Source organism: Camellia sinensis, chromosome 7, assembly GCF_055761805.1.
Source record: "Camellia sinensis isolate YWXY chromosome 7, ASM5576180v1, whole genome shotgun sequence".
Taxonomy (NCBI): domain Eukaryota; kingdom Viridiplantae; phylum Streptophyta; class Magnoliopsida; order Ericales; family Theaceae; genus Camellia; species Camellia sinensis.
The window spans coordinates 194306078-194320246 of NC_138967.1; the positions used below are offsets into that span (position 1 = coordinate 194306078).

A 14169-nucleotide genomic window follows, 5' to 3' on the forward strand; every position below is an offset into this window, starting at 1 on the left:
ATGGATCTAAAAAACTTGGCGAAAACAGACTTAGGGTTAGAAATTAAGCAAAAAGTTCTATCTTTCGTACTAAGAACATTGTGAGAAACACATTATTCTTTTCATTATAAGGTAATCAAAACACATTCTAAAATACTTGGCCAAAACAGGCTTGGGGTTAGAAATAAAGCAAAAATTTTATCATTCATACTGAGAATATTGAGAGAAACACATTCTTATTTTCATCATCGGGTAATTAAAAGAAAACGCTAAAATCTTAAGGCCCGTCAAAATGGGGTGTCTACACCTATGTCATAGTTTAATGAAATGATAAGTGTTATCTGAACTATCCAATAGAATGATGCCACCTATGTATTTATTATGGGTGTTCACGGTTTGGATTTGTATGGTTTACGGATCGGTTTGGACTAGCCCATATCTATGCGGTTTGGGAAAAAGACAACCTGCAACCGCCCGCAGTGCGGTTTGCGGTTTGTGCAGATAGGATTCGCCGATGCGCGGGCGGTTGCGGACGGTTTGCGGATTGGACTTTTTTCTTTAAAAAATTATTTTTGAGCCTTATTTTTTTCCTATTTTGTAAATATTTATTTTGGGTCATTTTTTTCCTATTTCCTAAAATGCTCCAATATTAATAATTAATGAATTAAAACTTATAAAATTAAAAACAAAACAAAATCAATTCGTAACACAAACAAATCATTCAAAATCTTAAATCAAATCATAAACTAACACAAGCACATATTTCAAAATCCTAAACTATAACTGCATATTCATTAAGGAATTTAAAATTCCAAATCACACTTCATCCGGGACAAGTTCAATTATGTAACCATAATAATATGATCAATATTTATTCAGTTTCAGTTGATATAATACTATTAGCAAATGTAATGTCAGAGTACGCTTAAAGAATAAATGGTGTTTTATTTTGGGCAAAAATATCTAGGTGGGATATAGGAATGAAATCAACGGTTAAGATAAAAAAATAAAAAATAAAAAATAAATAAAAGTACGGGCGGTTTCTTGCGGGTGCGGGTTAAACCCGTAATCCGTCCGTAATCCGCAAACATGCTATATTTCAAACCGTATCCGCTCGCATTATATTTGAGAAACCGCCAATTTGTATGTGGGTTGGGCGGGTTGGGCGGTTTTTGCGGATCGGATAAACCGTTACCTACCCCTAGTATTTATCACGTGAAAGTTAATTTACAGTCGGTCGGTTTAAACTATATATTTTTTTTATGCAACCGTTGTTGACCGACAATTAAGATTTTTTCAATGTTTTTAATCGAAAGTTGACTACTGTATCTAATGAAGCCGACTGTTGCTCAACGGTTCGATTCAGATTGGACAGTTTGACCGGGTCAATTGATTATTTGTACAGCACAATAACAAATATAAATACTATAAAAAAAAAACATGATAAATGGATGTAAATGAAAATAAGAGTTTTATGTAATTTGATTAGGTTAATGGTAAAAGGGCTAACGACAAAAATGTATAAAGAAAAAAGAAAAGTGAAAATGAAAAAAATGAATTATTTGTGTAACTTAGAGTTGAGATGTTATGAAATGATGAATTATACATAAAATATCACGTATAATATATATACTACGTTAGACAAGTAGGATATGTTTTATAGGTGAATTGATACAATGAACTAACGATTAAACCTACCCAAAACCCACCACCGACTATCTCAACCCGATCGAGTCAATCAGTATTTTGTACCACCCTAATCTACTCATAACTAGTTTTACTTGGGCCTCAAGTGATATTATTCAAAATATATGTCCTCCAACACAAAATTCAAAAAATAATTTCTCAATCCCCAATCTTCTCCCTAGTTTGAGTCTGCAAAGTCTCCCCACATACCCTCATTTCATCACTGCACAAAGTAGAGACTCTCTCTCTCTCTCTTTCTCTCTCTCTCTCTCTGAGGTTTTTCTCTTCCTCTTCAAGCCCATCTCAGTTCATCATCGGATCTCAAATCTGCAAATTCTCGGTACTCTCTCTCGCTCTCTCCATCAATCTCTAATTCTCTCTCTATATATACAGCTATATACGTATATATACAGTGTTCATCAGATCTTTGTATCAGTATAACTCACACATCGAATCGAATTGAAATTAGTTTTAATGGCTTCCCCTGGAAATCAAAACCAACCAGGAGGGCCATTTGATATGCACAAGTTCTTCAAACCCTCACCAAACCCTATATCCCCAAATCCTAATACCAATTTGAGTTCTTCACCATTCTCACCTTCCTCTGCTTATCCTCCACCCCCTTCTTCTTCTTACCCTCCGCCCACTGGCCCTTACCAGTTCCACCAACCTCAGTTTCACATCCCTTCTTACCCTCAACAAGATCACCAAAGATCTATCTCTTATCCTACACCCCCTCTTCAGTCTCCCCCTCCCCATCATCTCCCTCCTCAAAACCCTAATGCCGGAGCGCGGCTCATGGCTTTATTGAGTGCTCCACCGTCGACTCTCGAGCTTCCACAGCTACCCACTGTGCCTCCAATAGCTCCAATTCAGCCCTCCTCATCTGGGTCTTCGGATTTTTCAATGCCCATGCCCTCTAATGTTCCTATACTGCCTGCGGTCCCTTTGGCGCCGAATGTCAATCCGGGTGTGATTGCACATTCAGCTCCCATGAGGATGGCCAGTAGTAAACTCCCAAAGGGTCGCCATTTGATCGGTGACCGCGCGGTTTATGATATTGATGTTAGAATGGAAGGTGAAGTGCAGCCACAACTTGAGGTTACTCCGATAACCAAGTATGTTTCTGATCCTGGTCTTGTTTTGGGCCGCCAAATTGCGGTCAATAAGACATACATATGCTATGGATTGAAGATGGGAGCTATTCGGGTCCTCAACATAAACACCGCATTGAGATCATTGCTTAAAGGTCTTGCGCAGGTTGGTTGCTAGTGGCAAGTTTCTATGTTTCAACATATTTGCATGATTTGATCTGTTTTTTTCCTGAAATTAAGTTGAGTTTGTTGTTTAGAATTATTCATGGTACTCAGTAATCCGAGGTTTTGTGATATTGTATGCATATTATGTTTTGAGGTCTTACATTTAGTATTAAGATTGCATTTGTTAGTTAGTTTGAATGGAAATGGTACATTATGTTTTGAGCTGAGCACTGAGCACTGAGCACTGAGCCTGTCCATGCTGAATGAAAATTTGAACTGTGTGGTCACTACAAGTGTGTTTTTCTTTTTACATGTGGAACAGAGTCCACTGTCTCTTTAAATAACGTCAATTTTGTTAGTAGTCTACTTCTAGTCGTGGGCATAAAACATAAGCATTTTCCATCTAGGTAAAAGCTGGAGCATTAATTTTCTTAATAGTCTACTTCCAATTGCGGTTCCTGATTGATTTCTATTTATTTTTGTATACCCTCTGTTAGATTGATTAGCTGGTATCTTTAGGGATGGAGATTGAAAGATAGATTGGAGACCACTAGAAAGAGTTGAGCCATTCATGGCGGCAAATTTGCTGCATTTGCTAAATTTTCTCTAGGTGATTAGTGTTGCATGAGAAAAATACAGTTTAGTATGTAACTAACTTGGGGATAAGAAGCATAGATCAAGATTGCGGACATGGGAAGCAGATTGGAGGATAAGAAGCACAGAGGACATGAATATGACACAATATGGACATTTTCACACTGCAATTTTTAGAAAAATCATGACAGGACAACAAATAAAATATTTATTTATTTATTCGTATATATAAAATAATAACTATTTCTTTATTTTTTACATTACAAATATTTTTATATTTTATTATATCAATATCAAAATAGTGAAAAACATTTTTAAATTCTACATATTGAAAAGTAACTGTGAACTAAAAGTCTTAATATTTATTTTTAAAACTTTATTCATAAATAATTTGGAAGTTTTTGGCTTTAAAATTTCTAAAATTAAAGAGTCTGAGTGATTAATAATAATAGGTATAAATGACGATGTTTTTATTTTATTATTCGATCATAAATTATTTTCTTCAAACTTGCAATATGTTTCATGTGTGTCTAAGTGATGGATGTGTGTGTGTCCCACAAATATCCGTTGAGTGCCTAACATGGACACGCCGCCTTCTTAGAAGTGTTGGTACTTAGCTTAGGGGGTGTTAGTGCAACAATGATTTCCTGACATTTTACTATCTAGGTTTAATTTTCATTAAAATATGACGATTTCATTGGTATGGGGTACGGACAATCCCATACATTGGCACCATATTTTGATTTCCTCAATGAGTGTTGTCTTGTATTTTATTTTTGACTAAACATGGTACTGATATTGCGAAAATGGTTTGCTGATGTTTAATTATCATTAAAATCCAAGGATGTCAGTGGTGTGGACAACCCATTTGCTCCATATTTTGATTTTCTTGACTAGCATGGTTATCTTTGAATATTTGACATTACCCTTTTCTTTTTTGTGATATCTCTATGTAATACAATCTGTGCGGCAGATCATAAACATCTGCATGGGATTCTATATAAAGCAGTAGTTCAGTAGCTTCTGTCTTGTGTTTATTTTATTTGTTGAATGTACTTATTTTAAGGGGGAAGTGCTTACCAAATTGTTTAGTTCACTATTAGCATACTTATTCTAATTTTTCCCCCCTTTCTAGCAGAGGGTCACAGACATGGCTTTTTTTGCCGAGGATGTTCACCTTTTGGCTAGGTAACTTTTTGTCTATTTTTTCATTAATGCTTTCTTCAAGTTTGTCTTTGGGTTGCTAATGTGCTTCTGTGCAGTGCGAGCATTGTTGGGAGGGTTTATGTATGGAAGATTACTGAAGGTCCTGATGAAGAAGATAAGCCACAGATTACAGGAAAGATTGTTATTGCTATTCAGATAGTAGGAGAAGGAGACTCTGTTCATCCACGAGTTTGTTGGCACTGTCACAAGCAAGTATGCAAATGTTCATTTTGAAATCATAGTTGCTGCTTCTCTTTGTTCTTCTTCTTCTTTTTATTGTATGTTGTTCAATATATATATATATTTTTTGCAGGAAGTTCTGGTAGTTGGGATTGGAAAACGAGTTCTGAGAATCGATACTACAAAAGTTGGAAAAGGTGAAGTATTTTCAGCGGAGGAGCCTCTCAAATGTCCTGTTGATAATCTGATTGATGGGATCCAGTTTGTTGGTAAACACGATGGAGAAGTGACTGATTTGTCAATGTGCCAATGGATGACTACCCGTTTGGTTTCTGCTTCAACAGATGGCACGGTTTGTTTCTCTCCTGATAGTTTTGCTTGTTATCATCTGAAGCGATTTATGTGCTAACAGGTACTCATGTGGAACATAACATATTCCTGTGCATCCTCTTGCTATGGAATCAAGGAATACATATTGGGTTCCCATGTGGTGCGGGATGCGAGTCTTTGTTAGGTATTAGAAGTCAAGTGGAGTTGGCTTAGGGAAGGAAGGATGGTGGATTTTGACTTTTGTTATATAGAAATCAATTCAGATGAGGTCCTTACAACAAAGCATAGGTTCTTTTAAGTGCTTGAGTGAAATTATTGGTGGTTATGGTGAAGAGAAAACCTGAAGTAAATTGACTCGGTAACTGGTGCACACTATGTATTTTATTTTATAACAATGTGTGGGATTCAAAATTGTTAGAGTCTATTCATTTATAAAAAATACTTATATTCATGTATGAGTATTATAATAACAATAAGTAAAAAATATGTGAAGTAAAAATGTAAAAAACAAACCTCACGTAGTATGAATTGGGGGAATTTAGAACGTAACAGAAACAAAGCCGTCATTCTAATAATCTAAGGTTAAGTGTGTATATGCGTACTCGCATGTGTGTGTCTGTCTGTATGAAATTCGATGTTAGTTATGGTTTATTTGTATCATAAATATCATTTATTGTAATGGAAGTGTTGCCCTTTGAAGTTTCTATAATAGGATGAGTTTTTGGCTCAACCTGTGGTCTTTGTTACCAAACTCCTTTCTATGAGGTGGCAATCGATAAAATTTTATTATGTCACGGAGTGCGTATGAATGGAGGGGGATGGGGTGGTTAATTTGTTTTTTCTTTTTTGTTGTTTTCTATTTTCTCAAGACCAGCTGGGAGACTGAGATGGTGATGGGTTTTTCTTTGAGATGTTGTATGTAGGAGGTTCCTTGAGGAGGGCAGTACAGTTTTTTTTTTTTTTTTTTTTTTTTTTTTTTTTTTTTTGGGGGGGGTGGGGGGGAAGCATATCTTTCTTCACAGAATTGTTGGGACTGTCGGATTTCTTTTCCTCCAAAAGGGATTTGGACAGTTGAAGTCAGTTCTAAGTTGGCAGTTTTCAGGTTGGGGGCAGCAAAATATGTAACTCACACAATAAATAACTTGATTAGTAGGACAAAAATCTTTATTAATTGGTGTTTTATGTGTAAGGAGGTGGGAGTAGAGTAGGGTGGCAGGATATGCAGGGGCACCATATCTTGCTTCACAGAATTGTTGGGACTGTCGGATTTCTTTTCCTCCAAAAGGGATTTGGACAGTTGAAGTCAGTTCTAAGTTGGCAGTTTTCAGGTTAGGGCCAGCAAAATATGAAACTCTCACAATAAATAACTTGATTAGTAGGACAAAAATCTTTATTAATTGGTGTTTTATGTGTAAGGAGGTGGGAGTAGAGTAGGGTGGCAAGAGATGCATGGTCACTTACGTTGACTGGATTCTCTTTGATGTTCCCTAGGAGAATGACTCATTTAATTCATTGTTGGAGAGGGTGCTATCTGCCATGTCAGTAGAAGAAGTAAAGTGTGATTAGCTATTCCTTTGTGTGATGTGGTGTTTATGGAGTGAGAGGAATAGGCAATCCTTTGGTGACATGGAGGCTTGGACACATAATGTGAAGAGTCAAATTTTCCCATTTCTTTTTCTCTTTTTTATTTTAATTGTAATTAATTTATTTTTTCATCCTTTTGATAAGTCTTGCATACAAGGTGGTGCTCCTTTGGCACTATTTAACTAAATTTTGCTGTACTTCAGAAAAAATGATTTTTTAGTGAATGAAGCTTGTTTTTAGTGTTGAAGCTGTAATTTCTTAAGTTGTTTTCTTTTGTTAGGCTATATTGTTTATATTTAGTTTTCATTAATTAATACTCTATTATGATACTAATTTATCATTCTTGATGTAGGTAATGTCTTTGCCATGCCTGTACGCATACATATGCATGTTGATCTATTTTCTTTTGGGTTCATTTAAGTGATTATTTGCATGCTAAATATAGCTTTCTCATTCTCAACAGATAAAAATTTGGGAGGATCGCAAATTACAACCACTTGTGGTATTGAGGCCACATGATGGTCAACCTGTTAATTCTGTTACATTCTTGACTGCCCCTCACCGCCCAGATCACATTATTCTTATAACAGGGGTATGTACATACTTTCAGAGCATTTATCTTTTTATTTTTTTAATAATTTCATTAGAGTAGGTTTTTAACCCTTGCTAGTTCATCTTGATGTTAGATGCCTTTGTCTTTATGGGATCAATGGTATGCTAGGTGGTGTGCCATTATGAAAGTGCTTTTAAAATTTGATTTGGATGCATTGGCACCATGGATAATGCTATATGTACCTAAAATTGTAGGTACCTCTAGCATTACCCTTCAGTGTCTGCAGATTTGATATTGGACTAACAGCCGACTTAAAGAGTTATTATCTTCTTCAATATGCTTTTTAACAACCTTTTAGGGTGAGATGTGTTTATGTTATATAATTTTTAAAAGAATGTTCACAGGGTCCACTGAATCGGGAAGTGAAGATATGGGCCTCGGCCAGTGAAGAGGGCTGGCTGCTCCCTAGTGATTCTGAATCATGGCAATGTACCCAGACATTGGACTTGAAGAGCTCATCTGAATCTCGAGTTGAAGAGGTGTTCTTTAATCAAGTTGTGGCCTTGTCTCAAGCAGGGCTTCTCTTATTAGCAAATGCCAAGAAGAATGCTATATATGCTGTACACTTAGAATATGGTTATAATCCGGCAGCAACCCGAATGGATTATATTGCTGAGTTTACTGTCACCATGCCAATTTTGAGTTTTACTGGAACCAGTGATTTATTACCTCATGGTGAACACATTGTTCAGGTTTATTGTGTCCAGACACAAGCTATTCAGCAGTATGCTTTGGACTTGTCCCAGTGTTTGCCACCCCCACTAGAGAATGTGGTGTTAGAGAAGTCAGACTCGAGTGTTTTGCGTGATGCAACTAGTATGGAAGGAGTTACTACTTCTGAGACTTCTGGAAGTAAACCTACTGAGATTTCTTTAGCTAGTTCAGTACCCAAACTCTCTGTAAATGACAGTGGCTCTGAGAGTGCTCCTATTACTATTACCAGGAATCCAATGGGCTCTACTTCAATGGACACTGCCACTTCAGCAGAATTTGCTACTTTTGAACCTAGACCTATTTCTTTGCCAACTGTAAGTAGCAATAATGATGTATCTTGCATTGCATCACCTCCTTTACCTTTGAGTCCGAAGTTGTCTGGAAAACTTTCTGGTTTTAGAAGTCCAACAAATGGCTTTGAGCCAGGTCCTGTGCTGGACGATCGTGGTGGAGATCAACAAGCTATTGAATATTCAGTTGATAGGCAAATGGATACTGTTCATACGAACTTGTCTGATGTCCCTTCTTTGGATGATGATTCAAAAAATGGTGAAAACAAGGGTGTACGGGATGATATTACCTCTGTTCTCAATCAGCATATTAAGTTCAAGCACCCAACTCATCTGGTAACTCCGTCAGAGATTTTGATGGCTACTTCATCATCTGAATCTCCTCATGTTATTGAACAGAAGAGTGAGGGAGAGCCAAACATTCAAGATGTGGTTGTCAACAGTGATGTGCGCAATGTTGAGGTGGATGTTAAGGTTGTGGGTGAAACCGGGTCGAGTCAGAATAATGAAATTGGCTCTCAGGTAGAATCTCCCAATCTTGTTCCGGAAAATAAAGAGAGAGTGTTTTGTTCTCAGGCTTCAGATCTTGGTATTGAGATGGCCAGAGAATGTTCTGTGTTATCGTCTGAAATGTATATTGTAGAGGAATCTCAGCAACTTGATGGAGCTAATGTAAGCGAGGCACTGGCTCAACCTTCAAATGTTGAGGAAGAAGTCCACGACTCCACAAAGGATGCCTCTGGAAAAAATGTGGGATCAGCCATGCCTGCGGCAGTTCCCCAACAGATGACACCAACTACGAAAGGGAAAAAGCAGAAGGGTAAGAACGCTCAAGGATCAGGTCCATCATCGCCAATCCCAAGTGCTTTCAATTCCACAGATTCTAGTGAGCCAGGTGTTAGTTCAAGTATTCCTTCTGTGGAAGCTGTGTCTGCAAAAATTATGGCCATGCAGGAAATGCTTAATCAGGTCATTTTTCCATGCCTTGCATTTGCAAAACTTGATTTATACATTTATCAATAGTTATTTTCTATGTAATTGGAAAAACTTTTGGTGTACTTCTGAAATGTCACCATTCGTGCAAGTGTTTTCTTCAAAGGTTTAATTTCAATTATAATTTTTTTTTCCTCAATAATTTTAATTATTACTTAATCAGTATTAATAACTTACTGTTATTATACTAAAATCTTGTTTATTTGGTTTGTTGCTTATCAAATGCAACTATTCTCATTGCCCATGCAGATTTTTCTTGTACTAGTTGTATCTGTCTTTTGTTCAGCAGTACATTTTCTGTTGAGGAACCAGGTTTGGTCCAATACATTATTATGTATTGTCTACCAAGATAGGTTTCATTTCTTGTAAGATTACATAGGCATGGTTTGGGAAGTGGGTTGGCTTGTTGGTTTTTTTGGCTATTTTAGCTTGGGGCTAAAAAGCTTGGTTTGGGAAGGGCTTTTGGTTTTTTTGACTTTTTTGTGAGAGAAAGAATGTAATGATTATGGGTTGGATGTGATATTGTCTTATTGGGCTAAAAAGCCAATTTTATTTTTTGTGGCTATTTTAGCCAAAAAAGCCCCCCAACCCTCTTCCCAAACCATGCCATAATAGGTTATCATGCACACTGTAAGCTGTGTCTTTTGTACTTATTATCTCCTCGCTCTCTTTTATTTATTTATTAAATTTCATGCAGTTAACAACCATGCAAAAAGAAATGCAGAAGCAGATGACAGTGATGGTTGCTGTCCCAGTTACTAAAGAAGGTAGACGGCTGGAGGCATCCCTTGGGCGGAGCATGGAGAAAGCTGTCAAGGCCAATTCTGATGCATTATGGGCTCGTTTCCAAGAAGAGAGTGCAAAACAGGATAAATTAGCACGAGAGCGTACTCAGCAAATAACAAGTTTGATCACTAACTGTATAAATAAGGACTTGCCGGCTATGGTGGAGAAATCAGTGAAGAAGGAATTAGCTGCAGTTGGACCAGCCATAGCTCGTACAATTTCTCCAGCTATTGAAAAATCTGTATCTGCAGCTATTGCCGATTCCTTCCAGGTTAACATTTTAAAGTTTGTGTCTTATTTTGCAATGTAGTCTTGTTGGGTACTAATTGATGTTACGTGGTGCAGAGAGGAGTTGGTGACAAGGCAGTGAACCAACTGGAGAAATCAGTTAATTCAAAGCTTGAAACTACTGTTGCCAGGCAGATCCAAGCTCAATTTCAAACTTCTGGAAAGCAAGCACTTCAGGTATGCATAAGTTTATAATTTCATTTAGATAGACATGCTTCAATTTTTAGTGCTTGGGACTTTTTTTGATTGAGTGAAGATGCTTTTTAGAATGGAGTATTATATTGTAAACCCAAAGGGATTCTATTTATATGCCCTTACGAATTGTTGTTTATTTTTATTTTGTTTACTTTTAGTCTAAATGTTCAGTTTTACTATCATTCACTCTCTTAAATGTCAGTTGTGGCTTTTGGTTCTTTTGATAATATGTGGACTCTTGGTGCCTTTTTTTTCCTTCTTTCTTTTATTGGATTATTTTTTACACATTGAGATTTTGCACTCTCTCTCTCTCTCTCTCTCTCTCTCTCTCTCTCTCTCTCTCTCTCGTAGCAGTGGGGTTAGTGTGTTGTGCGTGAGACACTTGGTGTGCATCATATTTTTTGAATCAGGTTTTTATAATTTGACAAACAAAGACTTTTTGCAGTATTACTTCTGTGTTTTTGGAAACATAAAACTTATTTATTGGGTGAAAACGTAGCGATTTGTCAGCTTCACAAATGTGGGATCCAGTTTCACTGTTTTGTAGCTGATATTTAGCCAATGTTGCCTTGAATCTGTATGATAAATTTGTCATTTTCGCTTTGCTTCTTTTGACTATATAATGTGTGCATTTGGGGTTTATTTGATGTTATGCAATTTTTGTTTGTTAACTTTGAATGATTTGTGACTCCCTCTCTTCCTCTGCATGTCTGGTATTGGTCTGACATGAAGAGCTCGAAAGCCTTATTAAATGAATCTGGAAACTTTGATTTAATTGTTTGAGCCATCAAATCTAATCCACGCAGGATGCATTGAAGTCTAGTTTGGATGGTTCAGTTATCCCTGCCTTCGAGACGTCATGCAAAGCCATGTTTGAGCAAGTTGATGCTACCTTTCAGAAAGGAATGTTTGAACATACAACTGCAGCTCAGCAACAGTTCGAGTCCACTCATTCCCCGCTGGCACTTGCTTTAAGGGTATGCATCCATATGACATTGTATCATGCAAACATGCTGCTCTCACTGTGTTCTTATTTCTTCTATCATGAAATTGCTCATAAGTGGCCAAAAATACCAGTAACACCGCAGTCAAATAATCTTATCTACTGTGGGACACTGACAGTCCCATTTTTACCATGGTAATATAGGGAGATGTTGAGTATTCTTGTCTGTTTGTCCATCTGATTGGTGTTGTGTCCACTTCTTTTATGCTTTGTTTTCCCAATTCTTAGGATGCCATTAATTCAGCATCGACTGTGACTCAAACTTTAAGCGGGGAATTGGCTGATGGTCAAAGAAAGTTGTTAGCTCTTGCCGTTGCAGGAGCAAATTCAAAGGCAGTAAATCCCTTAGTTACCCAACTTAGCAATGGACCTTTGGGTGGTCTCCATGACAAGGTTTGTTCAACTTCTACCTATTGGTTTGTTCGACTTCTACTTGTTTACTCTCTCAAAGCCATTCTGATTTTGAGGATTCTGTCTATGCAATAGTTTGAGGCACCTTTGGATCCAACCAAAGAGCTATCTAGATTGATATCTGAACATAAATATGAGGAAGCTTTCACCACAGCCCTACAAAGAAGTGATGTTTCTATCGTGTCTTGGTTATGCTCTCAGGTATATTTCATACGTGCACAGCCATACAAAGACGTTATGTTTCTTTTGTGTCTAGGTTATGCTCTCAATTATAATAAATCACCATGCAACTTTGCTTTCTGGAAGAGGGAATGCTCGTATTTTAATTGTTGATGAAAAAGATTTGACTCATATTCCCAGGCCTAGCTAGTTTGCAAGTTGATGCCAAGTTTTTATTCCTAGCTAGATTCTATTCGGATGCTATGTCAACTGTCCAGAACAGTGGGGAACTAGGTATACAAGTTTAGGCCAATCACACACATGCACTTATTCCTCTACATATATACTACATTTTCATCTTTAATAATTTCGTGTTTGTTGTTTGGACTTTAGATGAGTTTTAATCTATGGTATGGATATTCTTTAAGAATATAATAAACTTATTTCTGCTCTAATTATTTGAAGTTAGAAAAATCTGAAGTTCACATTCTTCTATAAACCAAAATGTGATAATTTATTAGTTCTAAACTTTTCTTAGATTTTTTGTTTACATCTTACCTCTGGTATCAAAATTGTTTGTCTTTGGTTCTAAATGATTTACAGTTTTTCACTCCTTTTTATTTCTAAATGACCAACCTTGGGTTTTATGATGTGATTACATTCACTCTCTTGTTTCCTATGTAACTTACACTCAACACCCACCTCCATTACTGATGCTGGTATTCATTGCCTCAACTTTTTTCAATTGAACTGTACCAGAGAGAGAATATTTGGCTTTGGACTTCTAAATAAGTTAGAACCGCCTTTGTTTTGCCCTTTTTCTATTCTACCAGGTTGATTTACAGGGAATTTTATCAATGGTTCCTCTCCCTTTGAGCCAAGGAGTGCTGCTATCACTTCTGCAGCAGGTGGCATGTGACATCAGCAAGGACACGACCCGAAAGCTGGGGTGGATGACTGACGTGGCGGTTGTGATAAACCCAGCTGACCCGATGATCGCAGTGCACGTGCGACCCATCTTTGAGCAAGTGTATCAGATTCTAAGCCATCATCGCAGCCTTCCCACTACTTCCAGTGCAGAGATCTCAAGTATTCGACTTGTTATGCACGTTATCAACTCTATGCTGATGACCTGTAAATGATCGTGCCTGTGTTTGACGTTATGGAAAATAATTAATATTTTGTGTTACTGATGTACTTCGGTCAGTTTGTACAAAGTAAAAGTAGTATGGATTTTTATTTTTATTTTTATTTTTCTAATTTTTATGTGAAGGGTAAGGGTGCTGAATTTGTAGAGTTGGTTTTTTCTTGAAGACATATATCAACCTAAAGAAAAACAATGTTGAAACTGTGTAACACGTGACTTTGCATTTCGGATTCTTAGACTGGTTTTCTTTTTGGTATGAGGAATTTTTACTATGAAATTTTTGTATTTTGCTATTTTTGAAGTTTCAACATTTGTCTTTGACAACAAAGGTTTTCATCTTTTTGATCTCTTTTATTTTTCTTTTCTACTTAGTTTGGGACTTTATATTTACCCCCGACTATATTTATCTTTATGAGATACTATTTTAGGTCCAACACTTTGTTGTTTTTTGGGCTAGGTGTACAAAGTCCTAATGATGATGTTTGTTGTGTGTGTTTGGATAACATGGTATATTTATCTTGGTTTTGGTACTACAGTCATGTTTGTGTTTTGGATTCTGTCGACTAGGATTGTGGTGGAATTGAATAATGAGATTATTACTATAATTAAGTTTACGAATAGAGAATTGATTACAAAATTAATTACATAAAATATAGGTGAAGTAATTTGAGTGAATTTTTTTTTTTTTTTTACGATGGGCCCTACTGTGTGATATGTATGGCCAGAGTTGTTTGGTTTTGTGATTGGTTGTG

General features: G+C 36.7%; 1 protein-coding gene across 2 annotated transcripts; it reads left to right on the top strand.

The window, feature by feature from the left end:
• Positions 1-1638: 1638 nt before the first annotated feature.
• On the top strand, positions 1639-13694 carry LOC114308424 (enhancer of mRNA-decapping protein 4). 2 transcript variants are annotated; one of them, XM_028254010.2, is made up of 12 exons: positions 1639-2925; positions 4657-4706; positions 4781-4937; positions 5038-5256; positions 7282-7410; positions 7776-9404; positions 10126-10485; positions 10560-10679; positions 11504-11674; positions 11929-12093; positions 12187-12312; positions 13104-13694. In XM_028254010.2, exons 1-12 carry the CDS (start codon positions 2140-2142, stop codon positions 13410-13412), a joined length of 4221 nt encoding a protein of 1406 aa, XP_028109811.2. In that variant the 5' UTR covers positions 1639-2139; the 3' UTR covers positions 13413-13694. The 2 variants fall into 2 exon arrangements, with proteins under 2 accessions (XP_028109811.2, XP_028109810.2); XM_028254009.2 differs by having other exon boundaries at positions 1789-2925; positions 4654-4706.
• The last annotated feature ends 475 nt before the right edge of the window (positions 13695-14169 follow it).

Coding starts and splice junctions, on each gene's coding strand:
- LOC114308424 (XM_028254009.2), top strand. CDS start 2,140: ATGGCTTCCCCTGGAAATCAAAACCAACCAGGAGGGCCATTTGATATG. Junction 2,926..4,653: donor TGCTTAAAGGTCTTGCGCAG/GTTGGTTGCTAG, acceptor CCCCCTTTCTAG/CAGAGGGTCACAGACATGGC. Junction 4,938..5,037: donor GTTGGCACTGTCACAAGCAA/GTATGCAAATGT, acceptor TATTTTTTGCAG/GAAGTTCTGGTAGTTGGGAT.